The following is a 26,276-nucleotide window of genomic DNA, read 5'->3' on the forward strand; positions in this document are numbered from 1 at the left end:
GTGTGCCTTCAGGCTTCTGTACCTCGCTATCTGATGGTAAAATTGAGAAAAGGGCAGCCCTGGGTGCTGGAGTTCCTTAACAATGGACGCTGCCTTCTGACACACTGCTTCTAATCCTCTGGTAATCATATAAACATCTATCCAGAGAAAACAACATGAGATTGTCCAAACTCCCGTTACAGTTCATTCCCTCTAATCCAGACACTATCCTGGTGAACCTCTTCTGCGCTCTCTCCAAAGCCCCGACATCCTTCCGAGAATGGGGGCGACCAGAACTGTATGAAACACTCCAGATGTGCTCTAACTAGTTTTTTAAAGCTGCAACACAACTTCCCGACTTTTGAACTCAGTGCTTCAACTAATAAAGACAACCATGTCATTTGCCTTCTTAACCACCCGATCAATCTGTGCAGTCTCTTTCAGGGAGCCATGAACTTGGAGTCTAAGATCCCTCTGATCATCGACACTGTGTAGTGTTTTGCATTTTACAGTGTACTGTCTCATACCTTCAACCTACCGAGTTGCCAAGATGATCATCACTAATCAAATCTCACTGAGATTTCTCAGGTCCTGTTGAATCTATTGCCAAGTGCACAAGTACGGGAAGGTACAGGTACAGAGAAACACTGACTTGTAGCAGCATCACAGGCAAGTACATTCAGATAACACAGAGAACAGCAAATATACAATTCTCTGTCAGTAACAAGATAGAAACATGTTTTACTTCATCCTGCTAAGAGGACCAGAACAACGGGCTGAGCGGCGGCTCATCTCAGACGGTTCGGTGTGAAGGTCTCACAACCCAGACCGACCCCGGCAGATTCTGTGAAGGAAGTGAGGCGAGGCAGCCAGTTCGGGAAAGTTCATCCCCCCCCCCCCCTTCAGGATTCACCGATCACCCTGTGTTTCTCTCTCTCTTCCTCACTCCCACCTTTTATTCTCCAGTCCTGCCGAAGGGTTTCGGCCGGTTATGTCGACTGTATTCTTCCCCTAGATGCTGCCCGGCCTGCTGAGTTCCTCCAGCATTTTGTGCGCTTTGCTCCCATTCCCAACATCTGCAGGCTTTATCTTGCTTGAGTTCTGGTAAGTTAACTCACTACACACCGTCAGACCTCCCCGCTCGGAACCGGCTTCAATACTCACCGAACGTAAATTGTTGGTGTTGCCCCGCAGAGAATAATCCGCCTCCGGCTCCCGTCCAAAGGGGCGAGAACCCCCTCCCGATCCCGAACACACCGCCGACCGACTTCCACAAAGAACGAAAAAACAACACTGCCTTTCCCGGGACTGTGAGCATGCGCAGTGTGCTCATTGCGTTACAGTCGTTGGGCGGAGCCTCGGAATCAAATCCGCAGATGCTGCTGATCTGCGGTAAAACAGGATCACGTGACTCGCTGACTGTGTCTCCTCCTTCACACATTGCCCTACCCACCGCCTCATTTCCCAAATTATTTCATTATTTCCCTATATTATTTCCATATTTAGACCAGACACGTATTTAGTTTTTCCCTCTATGTCTTCCCTGATCTCTTTTCAGCCACCCCCAGGTCATAGAGTTCTCAGAGTTATAATTTCGATTCCCATCCCGTCCCGACACACAATTCAGGACCACACAGGAAATGTGCAGATTTCATTTAAATCAGTCTATGTTTATAAACACTCATTCCTCTTCACATTCCTGTGGCCTCACTGGACAGGAACACTGAAATATCAAGTGAGAAACAACGGGATGTGGCCATTCAGCCCCGCTAACCATCAGCAAGATGGTGACTGCTCTCCCATCTCGGCCACATTTCTGTCCGATCCTCATTTCCTCGATCCCTTCGGTCTCCACACATCTGCCGGCCTCTGTTTTATGTGAGAACGATGACTGAGTCTCCTCCGCCCTCTGTGGTGGATATTGTCGTGGTTACTTGAAATGACCAGGAGACGCAGACAATTCTTCGAGAAGTTTAAACCTTTATTTGCAAACAAAGGCTGAGGCAATCAATGAACTTCTCACCGAAAGCCCTCTGAGCTCCGGTGTACAGCATTCTTTATAGTAATTTCTTATCTCAGTTAGATTTCAGTTTTATGAGCATACCCAATCAACTTTTAGTTGCATATCATCGATACATTAACTAATCAGTCGCTCTTGCCTAGCTCTCGGTGCGCCACCAGTATTTCTTTCCACTTCACCTCTTGGGCCTCATTCCTGGCCACGGATGTTTCTCAGTCAGCCTCCCTTCACCTCCCTCACATTATATTTCCTGTTCATACCATCCTCCCTGTTATCTCTTTTGAAGCCATGCTGTTGTATATATGTACATTTCTGCTCACTAGTGTTGCTTATGCGAAACAGGTGTTCATTAACTGCCGCAGTATGTAGCTAAGAGAATACAAGGTGCCTAGTAAAAAATACATAGCAAAATGTGTCTAGTAAAATAATACATGGTGATATCCAGTACATAAGAGTGATTACATTGTATAGTAGATAGCTAGTACCGTTACGTACTCGTGACATGACAGTAGAACCCTTGTCACGTGACTGGGGTTGAAGCTCTACTGGATTTGAGGTAATGGTCTTGTGATGGTGGAGTGACGTCATTTTCCCGCCAGTAGAGATCATGTGACAGGTTTTTTTTACAAGTTATAAAAGGAAGACCCCACCCTGTAAGGAGGGGCAGTTCGTGGCTGGATTTGCCATGTTGACTTCATGCCACTGCGTGATTAAATGAGATGACGCAGTTTAGTTGAAAGATGAAGTTTTATTTAATGCCTAAAGTTTAAAAGGTCATTGCCAAGAGGTTCTTTACAATACTGCTAGTTCAAAAATCAGAGGAGAGTGAAGATCGGAGTTGGGGAGTTAAAGATCGAGGAGAATCTATTTTCGACGGTGAAATGGGTTCGAACTTATTTAATCCTTATTTGAAAGGAATTCGTTGACTGTTCTCGTGTTAATCTCTGCGGGATAGCAGGAGATTGAGGACAGTGTGATAAAGGAAAGGTCAGTGCCTTTAAGCCGTTTCGTTTCGTAAATCCTTTGTGGGAAGTTCGACGCCGGGGATCGAAGCAAAACGACGTGAAAGAGAATTTAAATCGTCTTATAAAGTCTCTCCTTTTAAATGAACTGTGAGCATTTCGAACTTTTGGCAATCCTACTTTGAAGAACTGTTTTTGCAACATCGGTTTAAGAACTGTTTGAGCTGCATCGCTTTAAGAACTGTTTGAGCTGCCCCACAGCAGCTGTTTCCGGTTACGTTAGTGTTTGTTTACTTTTGGCGGGGTTTGTTTTCAGTGTTTAATAAACGTGTTGTTTGTTATATAAACCCTTCCCGAACTGTTGCCTGAACTGGTTATTGGTGCCTGAATATGTAACAGTATATAGTGATTATATTTCAGGTATATATAGTGATTATGTCAGGTATATTTCTCAATAGGATTTACAGACATTCACCACCCTCGGAGTGGAGACATTTTCCCTCATCTCAGTCCCGGACCGTCCACCCCCTTTTTCAGAGACTGGGATCCTGGTTCAACCGGTAATGATGTTGTGCATTTCAGTGTGTTCACCTCTCAGTCCTCGATTCTCTAAATGAAAGGGTTATCACATTTGATCCTTCTTCACATGACAACTCCACCACCCCAGGGATCAATCTAGTGAATCTTCATTGCTCTCTCTATAACAAATAGTCTCTAACCTCTTTGTTAATCCACTATGGAATTAATTTCCATCTTCTGCAGCCTCGTTTTGCCCCAACCCCTCACCTCCCACCCCTGTCACTACTTCCACCTTCCCACCTCCCCCTCACCTGGATCCACCTCTCACTCGCCAGCTCTTGCCCCATCCCGACCCCTCACCTCTTTTCTCTGACTATTTCCCGTCCACTCTCAGTCCAGACGGAGGGTCTCGGCCCGAAAAGTTGACGGTCCATTTCCCTCCACAGATGCTGCCCGACCTACTGAGTTTCTCCGGCAGTTTGTTCTTTGGTCTGTATAACCCGTGTTAGTCTGGGGAGCGGGATTTTACACCATATTCCAGCTACAACCTCAACAAAGCACAAATAATTGTCACTTACACCGGACCATCGGCCCCGCTTGCAGGGCAACAGTCTGCCGGTGTTTGCCCCCAAGGTGGTGAATCCCTCTGCTCGACACCACCGTGGGCTCAGATATTTCCACAGATGAGCCCCTCCTGTCCCGACCGGGACAAACATCCTGTCCGCCCCCTCTCACACCATCTTCATCCTGTCAATAAAATCCCCCCCTCCCTCCCTCCGCGGGATGACGTAAGACCTGAGGGCAGAACCTGGTGTGGGAAGCCCGTGTATGACGTCAGACGCGTGTGGGGTGTGTCCGACGTCACCTGCAGAAGAGCGGTCGTATTTAAAGCACCTTAATGGACGTTTCTTATGATTTCGGTGGGACAACAACATTAATCACGGGTTTCATCGCTGAATCCAGTGTTGTGGGATGTAAGATCCCCTGTTATGTGTACGGCTGTGCCGTGTTGTTGGTGGAGTGGGCAGCGTGGTGTTTGTCTCGATTCGGGTCACAACACCAGAATTGCCAGCGGTGTCCACACACAGTGTATTAGTCAACAGAACACCTCTCGTCCCTGCAGTCTTTGTCTCCTGGTAAACTCAACACCCTGACAGTGTGGACCACAGATGCCCCTTCCTCTCAGAGTCAGGGGATCATTCAGACAGCTGATCGCTGAGAGGAATTATATTTATTGGTCATTAAAGTTCACCCAGATTCGTTTGGACGGATTTGATGTGGAGTTCGGGGTGTCACAGTGAAAGGGCCGGACGGCCGAACTCTCTCCGTTGTCCAAACATCCTTCCAGGTGAGGCGACACTTCACCTGTGAATCTTCCGGGGTCGCCCGTTGTGTCCGCTGCTCCCGATGCGGCCGCCTCCACACTGGTGACACCGGCTCCTCCGCAGTTGTGCGGGGTAGGGTTTTTTTATGGGGGCGGGGGAATCGATGATAATATTCCCTTTTGTGCGGGAGGGGTGGGTCTGGGGGTTGATGATCGCAATGCCGTTCTTTTTTTATGCGGGGGGTGGGGTGGGAGTGTGATTTTTCTCTCTGACAGATGCTGCCCGGCCTGCTGACTTCCGCCAGCATTTTGTTTGTGTTGCTCTGAATTTCCAGCATCACGACTTTGTCGTGTTTGTGGTTGACCTCTCCGTTGTCCCTCCCGCCTCCGGCCACGGCTGGTGCTGAAGAAGCGTCTGATCTCGGGTTTGTGGAAATCGGGGCCGGTTGGCGTGGTATTTCAACTTTGTGGGCCGAAGGGCCTGTATCGTGCTGCAGGTTTTCCATGTTTCTATGAAAAGTGTCGGGAACGAGCTCTGCCGGACAGCTGGAGGCTCCGGGCTCCCCCGATCCCGCAGCCCCGGTTTTAGCTTTGCACCCGAGTCCGGGCTGTGGGCTCAGTTAGTTGTGGTTCCCGGGCTCGGAGGGGGATTGGGGTGAAGGGGATCTGCCTGTGTGTGTGTGTGGGTAGAGGTTGAGGGTGGACTTGGCCGTGGGGTTAGTGCATGGAAGGTGTGGGACCATAGTCGGGGACGGGGGTGAGTGGGGTTGCTGTTGTGAGAAAGTGGGATGATCGGACGTTCCGTGACCCGGGTCAAATAAAGTTGTAAACAGGGGAGGATCTGTTCCGTTGTATCGGACGCTCGCGTGTCCTTTCAGGAAGCAGCAATTCTCTCTTCAAATTAATCGCTGTTTAATCTTGCTGCTAATATTGTGTTTGTTACAAAGCCCCAGTGTCTGGCAGAGCTGTCACCGTCATGGGCTGTTGATACAGATTGGGATGGCGGTGGGGTGTCACTGACCTCTGTATCAGAGAACAACACGGGTTTCTACATCCTCCTGTGAGATATAAATGTCCTCACAGTGGATTCGGATCAGCTGGCATATCTGGAGTTTTCTAAAGGGAATAGGGAAGGGTCTGAGGAGAGAGAGTTTTAATCAGCAAACCGTCGTCCGGGGTGGAGGGGTACAGTGGTTGTCTGATAGATCGTTTTACAGTAATTGTGTTTTTATATAATCTCACAGATAGTGACTGAGGAAGGAGCTTGGTGAGGGAGGATACCCGGAGGTGAGCAGGTCAGACACGGTATCAGGACAGTGATGGAGATGTGATTTCCTGTGTCACGGGTACAGACAGTCGTCTGAAGTGAGGAGTTTGTGTGGAGATGCAGCTTCCCTGGAGGTGGAGGAAAGAGGACACACCGACAGGTGGAACCAGCTGTGGGAAGACATGATTTGTCAGGTCTGACGACGAGCTGAATGTACCATAACCTTCAGACTGAATCAGAAAACCATTCTGAGGGTATTTGAATTGCCAGAAGCAGGGGAGATGTGATCACATGTGCAGAGCGCAGGGGTTGTGTCCCCATCAGACCCTCAGTGAGATGGTTCAAGGTACAATGTGCAGGGGTGAAATCACAGTGTTTCGGGCCGGATTTAATCACTGATTCTGACACAGTGAGAGGGTTAGTTTTGCTGTCAGGCAGCAACAGTAATGGCAGAAGACACAGGAACTTCATCAGTTGCCAGTTGTTTAGCAGAAGTGATCAATCTCGATGTTACCTTGACAGAAAAAGATACTCCCAGTGGTGACAAAGGGGTGCAGTCTGGCTCATTTCAGGTTGGAGAGGGGTGTGGACTTTTGAAATCAATGCCTTGCGGTGCCACCATTGTTAATTTAGCATGTCCGGAGTGGTGGATCACACAGCACGGAAACAGGCCTTTGGCCGGCCATACCTGTTCTGACCATCCACTCACTGTCTACACTGGTCCCATTGATCAGCACTTGGTTCATAGCCGACTGTATCTCGGCAGTTTCAATGCTCATCCTCTTCGTAAATGTTGTGAAGGGACCTGCCTCCACCGCCACCTCGGGCAGTGAGTTCCAGATTTCAGCTACCCTCTGAGTGAGAAATCTCCTCCTCAGATCCCTCTAAACCTCTTCATCCTCTGCTTAAATCTGTGCCCTCTGATCGGTGACACCTCTGTCCCAGGATCGGGGCTGATATGGGCATCATTGAGGTATTTCATACGGTTCAGCATGGTAAGTTGCTGTGGAAAGTCAGATCACACGGGATCCAGGGAGAGCTGGATAACTGGATGCACAGTTGTCTTGATGGTAGGAAGCAGAGAGTGATGGTGGGAGGCTGTTTATTGGACTCGAGGCCCCTGCCTAGTGAGGCTCCCCAGGGTTACACCCCATTGCTCTCATTATTCATTGATATTTAATTATATTTGCATTTGCAGTTTGTTGAATTCTATGCTCCACTTGAACTTTCATTGATCCTGTTACTATTCTATAGATTTGCTAAGCATTCCAGTAGGAAAAACAATCTCAGGGTTGTACGTGGTGACATATATGTACTCTGATAATAACATTTACTTTGAACATCAACCATTATTGTCATCTAGATCAATAATTTGGTTAAGAATGTACAGGATATGGAGAGTAGGTTTGCAGCAAGTTCAATTACTATTTCTGAACGATATTCAGTGTAAACTTTCTGCTCTGTTTCCCTCTCTGCATTTGACCACCCCCTCCCCTTACCGTCTTCCCTCTCTGCCCCGTCCTCCCTCTCACCCTGACTTTGGACATTCGTTCAGGGTGAAAGTGAATTATTTTTGGGGAATCTGAAGGGGAATTCTTCACTCAGAGGTTGGTGAGAGTGTGGAATGAGCTGCCAGTGGAAGTGGAGGATGTGGGTTTGATTTAGACACTAAAAAGGAATTTGTGTGAGGACGTGGATGGGAGGTGTATGGAGGCTCTGCTGCAGGTAGCTGGAACTGGGCAGCAACAACAAAAACAGGTCGGCATGGACTAGAAGGGCCGAGCGGCCTGTTTCTGAGCTGCTGCTCTCTGTGACTCTAATAATATTCTGATTTGTAATTTCCATAGTCAGTACTTTGCTACTTATGACTGAACACAGACATTTACCCAAACAAGAACCGAAAGACTTGCTACAGAAAGTGTTTACAAGCTGGGATACTTGCCAAAGGGGGTGTTACTCAGTACTGACAATGCAGGGTACAAAAACTTTTGCTTCTGGCCTTTTTTCTTGTTTATTATTTTGAGATTGTAAAAGATGGAACTAAAAATGTAATCTTGCTTAAAATATTAAAGAAATGTGTCATCTTTAACTTTATGCCTTTTGTAATCAGGTCATCTTTTACTCGCTTAGCTATTCACAGGAATAGAAATTTTGACCGGGGTGCCCAAACTTTTGTATGCCACTGTATATATCCTGTGCCTTCCAAATTGCTTCCAGAAATTCCAGCCATTGCTGTTCTGTTTTCGTCCCTGCCCATGTTCTTTTAAAATCAATTTTGACCAATTTTTAATCTCATGCCTCTCTAATACTCTTTATTCCATATCTGACTTTAGCTTCTCCTTCTCTAATGTCGGGGTGAATTTGATCATATTAAGAGCACTTACCCCTAAGGGTTCTTTGGATTTAAGTGACCTAATTAATTCCAGTTCATTACAATAATCCAGTATATCTGATCCCCAAGCGGGCTCAACCACGAGCTGCTCTAAAAAACCATCTCGTAGGCATTCCAGGAATTCCTCCTCTTGAGACCAATACCATCCTAATTTTTGCTAATCACCTGAATGACAATCCCCCATGACTCTGGTAACATCGCCCGTATGGCACACATTTTCTATTTCCCATTGTAATTTGTGGACCTCATTCTTACTATTGTTTGGAAGTCTCTGCACAATTCCCATCAGGGTTTTTCATAACATTTGCTGTTCCTTAATGCTACCCACAGATTCTACACCTTCCAACCCTTTACTACCTCTTGCTAATGATTTTATTTAATATTTCACCAACAGAGCCACACAACCCCACTACTAGCTTGTTCTTGGCTTGTTCTTTCAAGAAACATAACTATCTGGGAAACAAGAGGACCTGCAGATGCTAGAAATCTAGAGAACTACACACAAAGTGCTGGAGGAGCTCAGCATGTCAGGCAGCATCTATGGATGGGAATCAACATTTCAGGCCAAGACCCTTCACCGGGACTCTTGATACCCTCGTATCTGGAATATCAACAAGAAAAGAAAATAGAAAGTAGTGCGGAATAGGGAAAACCTTTTACAAAATTTAGTCCAAGGCTTTAAAAAAAAAACTACCAAATAGAGCTCAATAATTAACAAATACAATACAGGCAATAAACATTTTCATCAATACCGACACTGAATTTTTTTTAATTAAAAATATCTTGGTCCCATTTCAATCAGTAAAATTTAGAATGATAAACAAGAACTTAAGAAAGCTTTAGAAAAGACCATTTACACTCACACCCACTTAGATTAACATTACCTTGGACAGGAGGAGGAAGAGAAATAACACACATGAAATAAAACGAAATCACACAACAGTCAGATTAAACTTCTAGTTATATGTATTTTCATCAAAAATGAACTGGATTCAGCAATCCATGTGTGTATATGCAATCGTGATAAGAAATACAGAGCAGAAAACTTAAATGAGAGGCCAACTCAGAAAATTGAATCATCACTCTGGAAGAAAACATGAATCAGTGGAATAAGTTTGACCCTCCATGGGGACATCCCAACGATCTGAGAAGACTCGATGGTGACAAGGAAGCACCGAGCACCTGACTGAGAGTTGGAGACCTCTTCCCAGAAACAGAGGAGTTCCTTGCGGAAATACAGGACAAGGTGTTTAAGAAAAAGAAAAAAATCTGAAATACATGCAATACAAGCAAACAAGACACTAAATGCAGAAAATGCCAAGAGAAACCAGACACAACCCAACACATTCCAGGATCCTGCAGTAGTTGAACTCAATCTGATTACTTATGCAGGTAAAATCAAGTGGCAAAAATCATTCACCAAAATCTTGCTTTAAAACACAAACTGATGAATGACCACGGTAACTTCATTAAGGCACAATGACTTCAAGCCTGATTCAGATAGGATCATATCAAATAACCATTCAGATATAATATTACAGGATAAACAAGCAGGAAAAACTCCCTCAATAGGTATAACAATTCTCAACACACACATGTGCCTCGACCAATGGGGCCCCTCACCACAGGCATTTTTTGTCAGTCAAATAACCAAGTTATTTCGTCTGCCAATTAACGTCCACATGTTGCTACTCTGTCATCCATTCCCACGCCCCACTGTTGAGTCCTTTTTCCTCATCATACGTTCTTAGCCCATCCATCGTCCAGAGTCCCAAACTCTGCCCTGTGCAGACCCGCCTCTGGTTTCTGACCCTGCTCCTTTGAACATCCAACTTATGGGTTCCCATTCCAATTTAGGTCTTTAGAGGATAGTGGTGTTTCCAACAACCCTTTAAAAGCAGGGAAAATGAGTCATAATGTGGAAATAAGTTGTGATTAAGGAGGATAACGAACAATGTCATTCTTCATCCGCCCAGAGATTAGAACTGCAGCCATCTCGACTTCCTCAGTCTGCAGAGAATTCAAGGGAAACAACACGGGGGGGGGGGGATTTAGATGGACGGATGTGGAACAGATTCACTGGCTGGGTTCAGCAGGTACACCAGTTGTGTTATAAATTCACTAAGTACCAAACACAGAGTTTTTTTATTAGTTTTTTTTTATACATTTTCTACATAGCTACAGATAAAAAAAAAGCCCGGATCAAAATGAAGAACATTGATACAGTGCAAAAATAAACATACAATAATAATATGATACGAAGAAAGATAATTGAGAAAGCAGCCAAATTGAAGACATGTAAAATTAGTGTCCTCCCCAAGCCCCGCAACAAAAAAAAACTCCAGACCAACCACAACACAATATAGAGAATATAAATCAGGACAATCAAACCCCCAATCTGTGAATACACTCAGCGTGTGTGGGCAGGGCAACATCTCTCCATCTAAGGAAGATGAAACGCCTAACCAGGAGAGAGGCAAAAGATAATATTCGACACTTAGTCAAACTCAGACGTAAATCTGTCTCACCCCCGAAACCAAACAAAACAATTAAAGGGTTAGGTTCTAGGTGGTGATTCTGAATATACGATAACGTTATGAAGACATCTTTCCAAAATTTCTCCAAGCTAGGACAAAGCCAGTACATATGAATGAGAGAGGCCTCGCCCCTTTTGCATTTATCACAAAGCGGACTGATGTTAGAGTAAAACCGAGATCATTTGGATTTAGACATATGGGCTCTATGAACAATCTTAAACTATAAAAGGCAATGGCGAGCACACAGGGAGGTTGAGTTAACCGATTTGAGAATCGAGTCCCAAGTCTCATCGGATAAAGAAGTATTTAAATCATTCTCCCATGCCATTTTAAGTTTATCCACAGGGGCACGTCGTAGGGCTGCTAATTTATCACGAATAAATGATATTAAAACTTTACCTAGTGGATTAATAGAAAGAAATAAGTCCATAACATTTTTCTCAGGCATTTCAGGGAAGTTAGGGATTAAAGGAGTAATAAAGTGTCTAATTTGGAGATATCTAAAAAAATGAGCATTAGGCAGATTAAATTTAGCAGAGAGCTGTTGAAAAGAGGCAAAGCGATTATCAATAAAAAGATCTTCAAAATGTCTAATGCCCTTCCTATACCAATCATGGAAGGCTGAGTCATATGTAGTAGGTAAAAAAAAGGTGATTATGTAAGATAGGGGTAGAAAAGGAAATACCATGGAACCCATAGTTTCCTAAACTGAGCCCATATACGCAAAGTGTGTCTGACAAGAGGATTAACTATTAATCTGGACAAACTACTAGGGAGTACGGTGCCGAGAAGTGCAGAGATAGATAATTCTTTAGTGGAGCTCAACTCCATTGCCACCCGAATAGAGTACTCGGGTTGGCCATGGAAAAAAGACCAAAAGGTAGCACTGTGGCGACTCATTTCCTAGCGTATCCGAACCGACTCACAATTAGATAGCCTACGGGGGTTTGCGAGCACAGAGCTTTGGAGCCTCTTCGCCATGGGGGGCCGGTTGACAGAGGCTTAAAAGTGAGGCTGAAGTTTTCGAATAAAGTTTTTTCCTTCGACTGCAGTTACCGACTCCGTGTCGTAATTTTAGCGCTGCGTGTAGCACATCGCTACAATTGGTGACCCCGACGGTCCAAACGATTTTTGGACCAGAAATGACCGACGCCGCTTCTGTTCATGCGGTTTCGTTGAAACTGCCGGGTTTCTGGACACAGCGCCCGGACCTATGGTTCCAGCAAGCCGAAGCCCAATTCCACGTTCGCCGGATCACCTCAGAAGACACCCGCTACTACTACGTGGTGAGCTCCCTCGACCAGGACACAGCGGCCCAGGTCGCGGAGTTCGTACAGTCGCCCCCGGCAGACGGCAAGTACACGGAATTCAAAGCCCTGCTCCTCAGGACTTTCGGACTCTCACGGCGCGAGCGGGCTGCCCGTTTACTGCACCTGGATGGCTTGGGCGACAGACCTCCATCGGCTTTAATGAATGAGATGTTGTCTCTCGCCGGCGGACACACACCCTGCCTCATGTTTGAGCAGGCATTCCTGGAGCAGCTGCCCGAGGACATCCGCCTGCTGCTGTCCGACGCGGATTTCAGTGACCCCCGGAAGGTGGCAGCCCGGGCGGACTTGCTGTGGAACGCCAAAAAGGTGAGTGGGGCGTCCATCGCACGGATCTCCCAGCCCCGCTCCCGGCAGCAAACCAGTCCAGGCCCGGCCGCAGAGCCCGCCAACCCCCGGCCCAATGAACACTGGTGCTTCTACCACCAGCGGTGGGGTGCAGAAGCCCGCCGTTGTCGCCCGCCCTGCAAGTTCCCGGGAAACGCCAGGGCCAGCCGCCGCTGATGGCTACGGCGGCTGGCCATCGGGATAGCTTCCTGTATGTGTGGGATAGAAGGTCGGGACGCCGGTTTTTGGTCGATACTGGGGCTGAGATCAGCGTTTTACCTCCGACGAGTTACGACACCCGCAGCAGGGCACCGGGTCGTCCCCCCCCCCCTGAGGGCCGTGAATGGCAGCACCGTAAGGACCAATGGCACCCGCCAGGTGCAGCTACTGTTCGGCTCCAGCCAGTTCACGTGGGACTTCACACTGGCCGCCGTAGCCCAACCGCTTCTGGGTGCGGATTTTTTGCGGGCTCACAGCCTGCTGGTCGACCTGCCCAGGAAGAGACTGGTACACGCCGAGACCTTTCAGACGTTCTCCCTGGGTGCAGCCCAGTTGCCGGCCCCTCACCTCGGCTCCATCACGCTGTCCGACAACGACTTCACCAGGGTCCTGGCGGAGTTCCCATCGGTTCTGGCACCGCAGTTCACAGCAGCCATGCCCAGGCACGGCGTACAGCACCACATCCCGACCCAGGGACCACCCCTCCATGCCCGTGCTCGGCGGCTTCCCCCGGACAAGCTCCGACTGGCGAAGGAGGAGTTCCAGAGGATGGAGGAATTGGGGATCATCCGGCGGTCCGACAGCCCATGGGCTTCCCCCCTGCACATGGTGCCCAAAGCGACGGGGGGCTGGAGACCGTGCGGCGACTACCGCAGGCTGAACGAGGCTACCACACCGGACCGCTACCCTGTGCCGCACATTCAAGACTTTGCGGCAAACCTGCACGGCGCACGGATCTTCTCCAAGGTAGATCTCGTCCGGGGATACCATCAAATCCCGATGCATCCTGACGACGTCCCCAAAACGGCTCTCATCACCCCATTCGGCCTTTTCGAGTTCCTCCGCATGCCGTTCGGCCTGAAGAATGCCGCACAGACGTTCCAGCGGTTAATGGACGCGGTGGGACGGGACTTGGACTTCGCGTTCATCTATTTGGATGACATCCTCATAGCCAGCGGCAGTCGTCAGGAGCATCTGTCCCACTTCCGTCAACTCTGCGCCCGACTGTGTGAGTACGGTCGGTCTTACAATCAACCCTGCCAAATGCCAGTTCGGACTCGATACCATTGACTTCCTGGGCCACAGAATTACTAAAGACGGGGCAACCCCTCTGCCCGCTAAGGTAGATGCGGTCCGCCACTTCCCCCGACCCACCACGATCAAAGGCCTTCAGGAATTCGTAGGTATGGTCAATTTCTACCGCCGCTTCCTCCCTTCAGCTGCCCGAATCTTGCGCCCGAGCCCTGATCGCCACCTGGATATCTCGCTTTGGTGTACCAGCCCACATTACCTCCGACAGAGGCGCCCAGTTCACCTCCAGCCTGTGGTCAGCTATGGCCAGCCTTTTGGGGACTCAGCTGCACCACACAACTGCCTACCATCCACAGTCGAACGGGCTAGTGGAGCGTTTCCACCGTCACCTGAAGTCGGCCCTCATGGCCCGCCTGCGAGGAGCCAACTGGGCGGACGAGCTTCCCTGGGTCCTACTCGGCATCCGCACCAGCGCCCAAGGACGACCTGCACGCCTCGTCGGCCGAGTTGGTATACGGCGCGCAGTCCCCGGGGAGTTCCTACCAGCCCCAAGGGGGCAAGAGGAAGAACCCGCAGCAGTCCTGGGCAGACTTCGCGAGAAGCTCGGTAACCTGGCCCCCATACCCACTTCACAGCATGGGCGGCACCCGACCTGCGTACCCAAAGACCTACAGAACTGTAAGTTTGTGTTTGTACGAAGGGGCGGGCATCGGCCACCGCTGCAGCGGCCATACGAGGGGCCGTTTATGGTGCTCCGGAACAACGGGTCCACGTTCGTGCTGGACGTTGGGGGGAAGGAGGAGGTTTTCACGGTGGACCGCCTCAAGCCGGCCCATGTGGACCTGGCGCATCCGGCCGAGTTTCCGGCGCCTCGGCGCAGAGGCCGACCTCCCAAGCAGGTTCTGGCCCAGACTGTGGACATTGGGGGGTGTATCGCCGGTTCTGGGGGGGGGGGGGTTATGTGGCGACTCATTTCCTAGCGTATCCGAACCGACTCACTATTAGATAGCCTACGGGGGTTTGCGAGCACAGAGCTTTGGAGCCTCTTCGCCATGGGGGGCCGGTTGACAGAGGCTTAAAAGTGAGGCTGAAGTTTTCGAATAAAGTTTTTTCCTTCGACTGCAGTTACCGACTCCGTGTCGTAATTTTAGAGCTGCGTGTAGCACACCGCTACAGCACAACATATATTGGCTGCCCAACAATATAAACGAACGTTAGGTAAAGCCACGCCACCTTCTTTTTTAGACTTTTGGAGATAAACTTTGTTAATTCTAGAGCGCTTATTCTTCCACAGATATGACAAAATAACAGAGTCTAAGGAATCAAATAAGGATTTAGGAATAAAAATTGGGATTGATTGAAATAAATATAAAAGTTTAGGGAGAACATACATTTTAACAACATTAATACGACCTAACAAAGACATAGATAGAGGTGACCAATGTAACAGACTCTGTTTAATAGTATATGAAAGACTGGCAAAATTTTCATGAAAGAGATCTTTAAACTTCCTTGTGAATATAATCCCAAGATAAGTAAATTGATTGTGGACTACTTGAAAGGGGAGATCACGAAATGTTAATTCTTGTGCTTCTTTATTAATTGGGGAAAGTTCGCTTTTATGTAAATTAAGTTTATATCCAGAGAACTGGCTAAACTGGTCAAGAAGTGAAAACATTGGAGGTAAGGATGTAGACGGATTTGAAAGAAAAAGTAATAAGTCATCAGCGTAAAGAGAAACTTTATGCTCAACATCCCCTCTCCAAATCCCGGTCAGTTCAGGACAATTTCGAAAAGCTATCGCCAAAGGTTCTATAGCCAATTCAAAGAGAAAGGGACTTAAAGGGCATCCATCCCTGACGGGTGCCACGTTTGAGGTTAAATAACTGGGATTTCTGAGAATTAGTTAAAACAGAGGCAGTCGGACACAAATACAGCAATTTGATCCAAGAGATAAAACTTTGCCCGAAGTCAAATTTTTTCTAAAACTGCAAAAAGGTAGTTCCACTCTATACGATCAAATGCCTTCTCCGCATCAAGGGAAATAACACATTCAGGAATCCCAGTTGGAGGTGAATATAAAATGTTAAATAAACGCCGAATGTTAAAAAAAAAGGAAGTCGGTTTTTAATAAAACCAGTTTGATCATCAGAAACAATAGAGGGAATAACAGTTTCTAATCTATGCCAAAACTTTGGCCAAGATTTTAACATCAACTTTAAGCAATGAAATCGGCCTATACGAGGAACACTCTGTTGTGTCTTTACCCTTTTTAAATAAAAGAATAATAGAAGCCTCATTGAAAGAGGGTGGCAATTTGCTGCAGTTAAACGAGTCAGGTAATACTGAAAGTAACTGAGGGGAGAGAAGTGAAGAGAATGATTTATAAAATTCTACAGGGAACCCATCAGGTCCAGGAGATTTCCCTGAAGACAGTGCAGAAATTGCAGTAGATATTTCTTCTAATGACATAGGCGCATTGAGTTTGGCTTTAAAATCAGATGAAAGTGAAGGAATATTCAGATTATTTAAAAAATGATCGATAGAGATATTGTCATTTAATGATTCAGAGGAATAAAGACGAGAATAGAATTTTTTAAATACATCATTGATTTCTAAGTGATCCGATGTAAGGTCTCCATTCTCCTTCCGGATCTTTGTAATATGTTGCTTGGCTTTGGAATGCCTCAGCTGATTGGCTAGAAATTTACCAGATTTGTCACCATGAATATAAAAACGACTCTTACTTTCAAGAAGTTGGCGTTCGACAGATTGAGTGGACAGAAGATTAAATTTAGTTTGAAGTTCTACACGTTTCTTGTATAGTTCAAGATTCTTAGTTTGCGCATAGAGTTGATCCAATTCTTTAATCTGATTAATGAGGTCTAATCAATCTGCACAGGACTTTCTATTAAGATTTGCTGTATAGGAGATTATTTGACCCCTCAGATACGCTTTCATGGCATCCCAGACAATCTGGGATGACACTTCAGGTGATGTATTGGTGTTAAAATAAAAGGTTATCTGATCTTTGATAAATTTTAGAAAATCATCATCCGATAGTAAAGTTGAATCAAACCGCCAGTGTTTATTCCTCTGAGGAAGGCCAGGAAAATTTAGGGACAGAGTAATTCGGGCATGGTCAGAAATCAGTATACTCTGATAATCACAAGAATAGACAAATGGAATGAGTTGATTGTCGAGTAAGAAGTAGTCAATTCTAGTAAAGGTATGGTGAACATGTGAAAAAAAAGAATAATCTCTCTCAGTAGGATGAAGGAAACACCATATATCAGAGATATCATAATTAGAGAGAAACGATTGAATAGCTGAGGCAGATTTAGTAGGTGGAAGACAGAGTTTAAAATAGAACTGGTTTATTTGTCTCAGATCCAGAATATTAAACTGCAGTTCCACTAAAGGTGAATGTGCAGCAGAAAAAACTCCTCCAATGCCCAGTGACCATGGTGCAGAACTGGGTGTGGTGAGCAGCAGCAATAATTGCAGAGTTCAGCACCGACAGTCACTCCCAAAATTGCATTCAGCAACGGTGATGGACTAATATCCAGCATGCAGCCTATTGAAACTTTCTCCCCAGTGTGAACCCGGTAGTCTGTCACAAGTGTAACACACTGTAAGGATTCATTGCTGATGTAATGGCCTCTCTGTAATGTTTCACTGCTGAGGTAATGGTTACTCTGCAGCAGCAATGTTTAGGTTACGACTAGAGATAACAGGGTTTTGGAGTGCAAAGCTATCTAATGACAGAAATGTTCTTCCTTGTGAGTCTGGAAGAGAGATTTTCATGGCCTTTTGCTGGGGAGAGATGAGAAGACGTGAATGGAGAGAGTGGGCCCCTTTTCATTTTTTTTTTGTTTTCTTTACTGACCCTTTATTCAAAGTAAGAATTATAAATCTTAATAGTGTAATCACATATCATGCACAATTTGTTACTTCAGATGTCACACAGGCACAAACCTATAAAACTACCAGCAACAATTGAACACACTTGGGAGTAGGGTTTTGCAGTGAAAAAACACTATTTTAGTGGTAACTACTAATAATAGTGAACTTAAACCAGATAATCCAAGGGTTAGCAATGTTATGCATATATAGGTGTAAATACAGGTTTCCCCCGGTATCTGAAGGTAGAGTGTTCCTATGAAACCATTTGTAAGCCGAAATGTCATGAAGCGAAGAAGCAATCACCATTAATTTAAATGGGAAAAGATTGTGGATGTCCCCAGGCCCAAAGAATAACCCACCAAATCATACCAAATAGCACATAAAACCTAAAATAACACTAACCTACAGCAAAAGTAGGAATGATATGATAAGTATACACACTATATAAAGTAGAAATATTGTATGTACGGTGTAGTTTCACTGAAAATCCAGAAGATAGTGAACTGAAATTGATTTGGAGAGAAAGAAAATCGGCACGTGCACGCATGCATACACCACTGCCGCACAAGGCTTCACGGTCACGGTAGTCTTTCTCGGGGTAAACTCATGTATAAAGCAGTCATCAGCTTTATCGTAAAAGTGAAAATCCTCTTTGGTTAGAAAAAACAGGTACTAACGTAGGTCTTTCATAACAGTGAGCTTGTGGCGGCTCATTTCCTAGCGTATCCGAACCGACTTACAATTAGATAGCCTACGGGGGTTTGCGAGCACAGAGCTTTGGAGCCTCTTCGCCATGGGGGGCCGGTTGACAGAGGCTTAAAAGTGAGGCTGAAGTTTTCGAATAAAGTTTTTTCCTTCGACTGCAGTTACCGACTCCGTGTCGTAATTTTAGCGCTGCGTGTAGCACACCGCTACAATTGGTGACCCCGACGGTCCAAACGATTTTTGGACCAGAAATGACCGACGCCGCCTCTGTTCATACGGTTCCGTTGAAACTGCCGGGTTTCTGGACACAGCGCCCGGACCTATGGTTCCAGCAAGCCGAAGCCCAATTCCACGTTCGCCGGATCACCTCAGAAGACACCCGCTACTACTACGTGGTGGGCTCCCTCGACCAGGACACAGCTGCCCAGGTCGCGGAGTTCGTACAGTCGCCCCCGGCAGACGGCAAGTACACGGAATTCAAAGCCCTGCTCCTCAGGACTTTCGGACTCTCACGGCGCGAGCGGGCTGCCCGTTTACTGCACCTGGATGGCTTGGGCGACAGGCCTCCATCGGCTTTAATGAATGAGATGTTGTCTCTGGCCGAGGGACACACAGGCCTCATGTTTGAGCAGGCATTCCTGGAGCAGCTGCCCGAGGACATACGCCTGCTGCTGTCCGACGCGGATTTCAGTGACCCCCGGAAGGTGGCAGCCCCGGCGGACTTGCTGTGGAACGCCAAAAAGGTGAGCGGGGCGTCCATCGCACAGATCTCCCAGCCACGCTCCCGGCAGCAAACCAGTCCAGGCCCGGCCGCAGAGCCCACTAACCCCGGGCCCAATGAACACTGGTGCTTCTACCACCAGCGGTGGGGCGCAGAAGCCCGCCGTTGCCGCCCGCCCTGCAAGTTCCCGGGAAACGCCAGGGCCAGCCGCCGCTGATGGCTACGGCGGCTGGCCATCGGGATAGCCTCCTGTATGTGTGGGATAGAAGGTCGGGACGCCGGTTTTTGGTCGATACTGGGGCTGAGATCAGCGTTTTACCTCCGACGAGTTACGACACCCGCAGCAGGGCACCGGGTCCCCCCCTGAGGGCCGTGAATGGCAGCACAGTAAGGACCTATGGCACCCGTCAGGTGCAGCTACTGTTCGGCCCCAGCCAGTTCATGTGGGACTTCACACTGGCCGCCGTAGCCCAACCGCTTCTGGGTGCGGATTTTTTGCGAGCTCACAGCCTGCTGGTTGACCTGCCCAGGAAGAGACTGGTACACGCCGAGACCTTTCAGACGTTCTCCCTGGGCGCGGCCCAGTTGCCAGCCCCTCACCTCGGCTCCATCACGCTGTCCGACAACGACTTCACCAGGGTCCTGGCGGAGTTCCCATCGGTTCTGGCACCGCAGTTCACAGCAGCCATGCCCAGGCACGGCGTACAGCACCACATCACGACACAGGGACCACCCCTCCATGCCCGTGCTCGGCGGCTTCCCCCGGACAAGCTCCGACTGGCGAAGGAGGAGTTCCAGAGAATGGAGGAATTGGGGATCATCCGGCGGTCCGACAGCCCCTGGGCTTCCCCCCTGCACATGGTGCCCAAAGCGACGGGGGGCTGGAGACCGTGCGGCGACTACCGCAGGCTGAACGAGGCTACCACACCGGACCGCTACCCTGTGCCGCACATTCAGGACTTTGCGGCAAACCTGCACGGCGCCCGGATCTTCTCCAAGGTCGACCTTGTCCGAGGGTACCATCAAATCCCGATGCATCCTGACGACGTCCCCAAAACGGCTCTCATCACCCCGTTTGGCCTCTTCGAGTTCCTCCGCATGCCGTTCGGCCTGAAGAATGCCGCACAGACGTTCCAGCGGTTAATGGACGCGGTGGGACGGGACCTGGACTTCGCGTTCATCTATTTGGATGACATCCTCATAGCCAGCGGCAGTCGTCAGGAGCATCTGTCCCACCTCCGTCAACTCTGCGCCCGACTGAGTGAGTACGGTCTTACAATCAACCCTGCCAAATGCCAGTTCGGACTTGATACCATTGACTTCCTGGGCCACAGGATTACTAAAGACGGGGCAACCCCTCTGCCCGCTAAGGTAGATGCGGTCCGCCGCTTCCCCCGACCCACCACGATCAAAGGCCTTCAGGAATTCGTAGGTATGGTCAATTTCTACCGCCGCTTCCTCCCTTCAGCTGCCCGGATCATGCGTCCCCTGTTCGCCCTGATGTCGGGTCCGAGCAAGGACATTACCTGGGACGAGGAGTCCGCCGCCGCTTTCGTTCAAACGAAGGAAGCTTTGGCTGACGCCGCAATGCTAGTACATCCCAGAATGGACACCCCTACCGCCCTCACAGTGGACGCATCAAACACGGCAGTCGGTGGGGTGCTGGAGCAGCTCATCGCAGGTCGCTGGCAACCCCTGGCGTTTTTCAGCAAACACCTGCGACCACCCGAGCTCAAGTACAGTGCTTTTGACCGGGAACTGTTGGCGCTCTACCTGGCAATCCGGCATTTCAGGTACTTCCTAGAAGGTCGGCCCTTCACCGCGTTCACGGACCACAAACCGCTTACCTTTGCGTTTACGAAAGCATCCGACCCCTGGTCATCCCGCCAGCAACGCCACCTGTCCTACATCTCTGAATACACAACGGATGTCCGGCACGTCTCGGGTAAGGACATTGTCGTGGCGGATGCGCTCTCTCGCCCTACCGTTCATGCCCTTTCCCAAGGGGTAGACTTTGAGGCACTGGCAGAGGCACAGCAGGTAGATGAGGAGATTCCGAGTTACAGGACTGCAGTCTCTGGTTTGCAGCTCCAGGACCTCCCCGTGGGCCCAGGTGAGAGGACCCTACTCTGTGACGTCGCCACCGGCCAGCCCCGTCCGGTCGTCCCCGCAGCCTGGCGGCGACGTGTTTTCGACTCCATTCATAACTTGGCGCATCCCTCCATCCGGACAACTGTCCGGATGGTTTCCAGCAGGTTCGTTTGGCACGGACTCCGCAAACAGGTCAGTGAATGGGCCAGAACGTGCATGCACTGCCAGACGGCCAAGGTTCAGCGGCACACCAAAGCCCCACCGCAGCAGTTCCATCCCGCCCACCGGCGTTTCGACCACATTCATGTGGATATCGTGGGCCCCCTGCCAGTGTCGCGCGGAGCGCGTTACCTCCTGACTATCGTGGACCGGTTCACAAGATGGCCAGAGGCGGTCCCGCTCACCGACACCACCTCCGAATCTTGCGCCCGAGCCCTGATCGCCACCTGGATATCCCGCTTTGGTGTACCAGCCCACATTACCTCCGACAGAGGCGCCCTGTTCACCTCCAGCCTGTGGTCAGCTATGGCCAGCCTTTTGGGGACTCAGCTGCACCACACCACTGCCTACCACCCACAGTCGAACGGGCTAGTGGAGCGTTTCCACCGTCACCTGAAGTCGGCCCTCATGGCCCGCCTGCGAGGAGCCAACTGGGCGGACGAGCTTCCCTGGGTCCTTCTCGGCATCCGCACAGCGCCCAAGGACGACCTGCACGCCTCGTCGGCCGAGTTGGTATACGGCGCGCCCCTGGCCGTCCCCGGGGAGTTCCTACCAGCCCCGAGGGGGCAAGAGGAAGAACCCGCTGCAGTCCTGGGCAGACTTCGCGAGAAGCTCGGTAACCTGGCCCCCATACCCACTTCACAGCATGGGCGGCACCCGACCTGCGTACCCAAAGACCTACGGAACTGTAAGTTTGTGTTTGTACGAAGGGGCGGGCATCGGCCACCGCTGCAGCGGCCATACGAGGGGCCGTTTACGGTGCTCCGGAACAACGGGTCCACGTTCGTGCTGGACGTTGGGGGGAAGGAGGAGGTTTTCACGGTGGACCGCCTCAAGCCGGCCCATGTGGACCTGGCGCAACCGGCCGAGTTTCCGGCGCCTCGGCGCAGAGGCCGACCTCCCAAGCAGGTTCTGGCCCAGGCTGTGGACATTGGGGGGTGTATCGCCGGTTCTGGGGGGGGGGGGGGGGTTATGTGGCGGCTCATTTCCTAGCGTATCCGAACCGACTTACAATTAGATAGCCTACGGGGGTTTGCGAGCACAGAGCTTTGGAGCCTCTTCGCCATGGGGGGCCGGTTGACAGAGGCTTAAAAGTGAGGCTGAAGTTTTCGAATAAAGTTTTTTCCTTCGACTGCAGTTACCGACTCCGTGTCGTAATTTTAGCGCTGCGTGTAGCACACCGCTACAAGCTGTTGTAAAGCGAACGTCCGAAAAACGGGAGCCACCTGTATATAAAATCCAAAACCTCGGTGGTAAACGATATAGTCAATAGACAATAGGAAATAGGTGCAGAAGTAGACCATTCTGCCCCTCGGGTCTGCACCGCCAGTCTTACGATGATGTGGTAGATTCAATTTAGTTCACAAGATTGGAGGGGGAGGGAGGGAGGGAAGGAGAGGGCGAGGGTGAGGGAGATGTAATCCAAGTAAACAGGTGTTGTCGACCTTTTCCAATGCCCATCAAATCTTCCAAGTTAGCCAGACGTGACCAACTCAAGAGCACCTTCTTCAAGAGAAGGTCTCCCAACCCAGGCAAGGGTTAGACTCACCGGTAGATCCCACAGGGTCGCTCATACACACACTAACAGCCACAGATCGATTCTTCTTTATCGATCCTCAAATCCCACCCTTGTGGGTACAAGAAAGTCCAACTAGCAGAAACTTTCATCACTAGCCTTTGAGCGTCTGCGTGTCCTGCGAGAAAAGCAGTTACGTGTGTTTAAACACCGTTGTGCTGAACACCATCTGTCCATCACGTAGCTCCGCCCCCTTTCTCTGTAAGAAGTCGCTTGCTTGTTCTGTGTCGGTAAAGGATCATTCTGACCTTGCTTAACCACACAGAACATAAACATTAGCTGGTCACCATAGCAACCCAGCACTTCTGCAGAAATCCAACAGCGTGTCCAAGGTCAGTCTCGGTTCTCTTTGCATTTTAAAGAGACAGTTCACAGAAAGGGGACACATCACTCAGTATCCACCCAAACGAGATTATTCAGTTTGGCCAGACTGGGGTGGGCAGGCTATAACCCCCTCTGTTAAGCTGCCAGCAGAACTGAGAGCTACATAAGATTAGATGACTGAGTGAATCGCTTCCAACATTCACAGCCGGTGAATGGCCTCTCCCCAGTGTGAACTCAGTGATGCGCACTGGTTGATTTGGCTGAGAGAATCTTTTCCCAAAGTCTGAGCAGATCGGTCTCTACCCAGTGTGAAGTCGCTGGTGTGCCTTTAGGATGGATGACTGAGTGAATCCTTTCCCACAGTCTGAGCAGGTGAACGGCCCCTCACCAGTGTGAACTCGCTGATGTATCTTCAGATGGGATGATGAAGTGAATCCCTTCCCACAGTCTGAGCAGGTGAATGGCCTCTCACCAGTGTGAACTCGCTGATGTGCCTTCAGTTGAGATGACTGACCGAATCCTTTCCCACAGTCTGAGCAGGTGAACGGCTTCTCTCCAGTGTGAACTCGCTGATGTACCTTCAGATGGGATGAGCAAGTGAATCCCTTCCCACAGTCCGAGCAGGTGATTGCCCACTCTCCGGTGTGAACTCCCTGGTGTGCCTTCAGTTGAGATGTCAGAGTGAATCCTTTCCCACAGTCTGAGCAGGTGAACGGCCTCTCTCCAGTGTGAACTCGCTGATGTATCTTAAGTTGAGGTAATTCGGAGAATCCCTTCCCACAGTCTGAGCAGGTGAACGGCCGCACCCCAGTGTGAACTCGCTGATGTATCTTCAGATGGGATGACGAAATGAATCCCTTCCCACAGTCTGAGCAGGTGAACGGCCTCTCTCCAGTGTGAACTCGCTGATGTATCTTCAGATGGGATGACGAAGCAAATCCCTTCCCACAGTCTGAGCAGGTGAATGGCCGCACCCCAGTGTGAACTCGCTGGTGAGCCATTAGGGTGGATGACTGAGCAGATAAATGGATTCCCCCCGTGTAAATTGACAGCATGTCAGTCGGTCAGATGATCGATGAATCTCTCCCCCAGTCCGAATAGGAATAATGATCGAGTGAATCACTCCCCACAGCCTGAGTAGGAATGATGATCGAGTGAATCCCTTGTTCCACTTCTTAAATATCTGGACATAGACAACAAAACAGCGTGTTGTGTTCGACTTCCCCGTAGATAATTTCCTTGTTGTTTTTAACCTGAAAAAGATTTATAGTACATCAATGGGTGAAGGACAATATGTCAGACGAGATTACTTGAGGTGTCAAGGTGTGATCTGGCATCACACTGTTACAGTGAGGTTCAACCCAAGTTGGAGAGAGAAGTCATCTTCCAGCTGGGCACAGTGCAGGTATCTGGAATGACCATCAAACTCTCTGATGATCTTCCTGTGTCTATAAGAATGGGGCATTTCTGCCGTCACCAATCTGTGACCTGGCTCAGTTTGACTCTCTCCATTGGTGTTATTCTCTGTTCCCACTGAGCTGCAAGAGTGCCTGTCCGCAAAGTAACTGAACACTCTCACACAAATACCCTTTGTTGACCTGCAGCTGGGATTTTCTTTTATCTATTGTCAATGTGAAGTGCCACAGTTTTGAAGCCATGCAAACGTTTCCTGCCCAGATGAATGGTTGGTCCGCACAGCTGTTAAAAGGAATTAAAAGAATAATCATATTATTTCAGGTTCTTGTCACAGTCATAGAAAAGCACAACACAGAATCAGGCACTTTGGCCCATCTAGTTTGTGTTGAACTATTTAAACTGTCTGCTCCTGTACCCCTGCCATCCAGGTACCTATACACCCCTCTTAGAAGTTGAAACTGAGCTCGCATGGACCAGCTGGGTTTTCTGCTCATTCCACACCCGGATGACCGTCAGTGGAAGAAGTTTCCCCTCATGTTCCCCTTAACATTTCACCTTTCACCCTGAACCCATGGCCTCTGGTTGTAGTCCCACCCAATCTCAATGGAAAAAGCCAGCTTGCATTTACCCCATCTATAACCCTCATGATTTTGGTATGCCTCTGTCAAATCTCCCCTCAATCTTCTACATTCCAAGGAATTCCAATTTTGGGGGATATTAACTTGCGAGTGGATTGGGAAAGTCAGGTCAGCACTGGATCTCAAGAGAGAGAATTTGTAGAATGTCTCTGAGACTGATTTTTAGAACAGCTTATTGTTGAGCCCACTAGGGGATCAGCTGTACTGGATTGGGTATTGTGTGATGAAACAGAGGTAATTAGAGAGATGGAAGTGAAGGAACCCTTAGGAGGCAGTGATCACAACATGACTGAGTTCCTGTGAAATTTGAGAAAGAGAAGCTGAAATCCGATGTGTCACTATTTCAGTGGAGTAAAGGAAATTACAGTGGCATGAGAGAGGAACTGGCCAAGGTTGACTGGAAAGGGACACTAGCAGGAAGGACGGCAGAGCAGCAGTGGCTGGAGTTATGTGAGAAGTGAGGAAGGTGCAGGACAGATATATTCCAAAGAAGAAGAAATTTTCAAATGGAAAAAGGATGCAACCGTGGCTGACAAGAGAAGTCAAAGCCAAAGTTAAAGTAAAGCAGAGGGCATAGAAGGAAGCAAAAATTAGTGGGAAGACAGGGGATTGTGAAGTTTTTAAAAGCTTACAGAAGGAAACTAAGCAGGTCATTAAGAGGGAAAAGATGAACAATGAAAGGAAGCTAGCAAATAATATCAAAGATGATACTAAAAGCCTTCTCAAGTATATAAAGAGTAAAAGGCAGGTGTGAATAGATATAGGACTGATAAA

The 26,276-nt window shown here is 48.8% G+C and overlaps 3 protein-coding genes across 13 annotated transcripts in view; 1 reads left to right on the plus strand and 2 right to left on the minus strand.

The window, feature by feature from the left end:
- LOC132386651 (zinc finger protein 214-like) overlaps positions 1-26,276 on the plus strand; it is a 243,883-nt gene that overhangs the window by 35,231 nt on the left and 182,376 nt on the right. The window lies entirely within an intron of this gene.
- Positions 1-26,276, minus strand: part of LOC132386644 (zinc finger protein 239-like) — a 178,717-nt gene that overhangs the window by 25,635 nt on the left and 126,806 nt on the right. The window contains exon 1 of one of the 4 annotated variants that reach the window (XM_059958949.1): positions 1,144-1,222. The exons of the other annotated variants lie outside the window; for them this stretch is intronic. The gene's annotated coding sequence lies outside the window, so the exon portion shown is untranslated. Of the gene's footprint in view, positions 1-1,143; positions 1,223-26,276 lie in introns of those variants that run through there. 4 annotated transcript variants of the gene reach the window in all.
- The window catches only part of LOC132386653 (zinc finger protein 239-like), a 50,924-nt gene continuing 47,567 nt past the window's right edge, over positions 22,920-26,276 (minus strand). For 6 of the 7 annotated variants that reach the window (XM_059958972.1, XM_059958976.1, XM_059958977.1 and 3 more), the window contains exon 3: positions 22,920-25,146. In XM_059958972.1, coding sequence (XP_059814955.1) covers positions 23,748-24,503 — 756 coding nt within the window. In that variant the 5' untranslated portion in view covers positions 24,504-25,146 and the 3' untranslated portion in view covers positions 22,920-23,747. The remainder of the gene's footprint in view (positions 25,147-26,276) is intronic. The other variant, XM_059958974.1, reaches the window with a different exon arrangement.

Source organism: Hypanus sabinus, unplaced genomic scaffold, assembly GCF_030144855.1.
Source record: "Hypanus sabinus isolate sHypSab1 unplaced genomic scaffold, sHypSab1.hap1 scaffold_124, whole genome shotgun sequence".
NCBI lineage: Eukaryota > Metazoa > Chordata > Chondrichthyes > Myliobatiformes > Dasyatidae > Hypanus > Hypanus sabinus.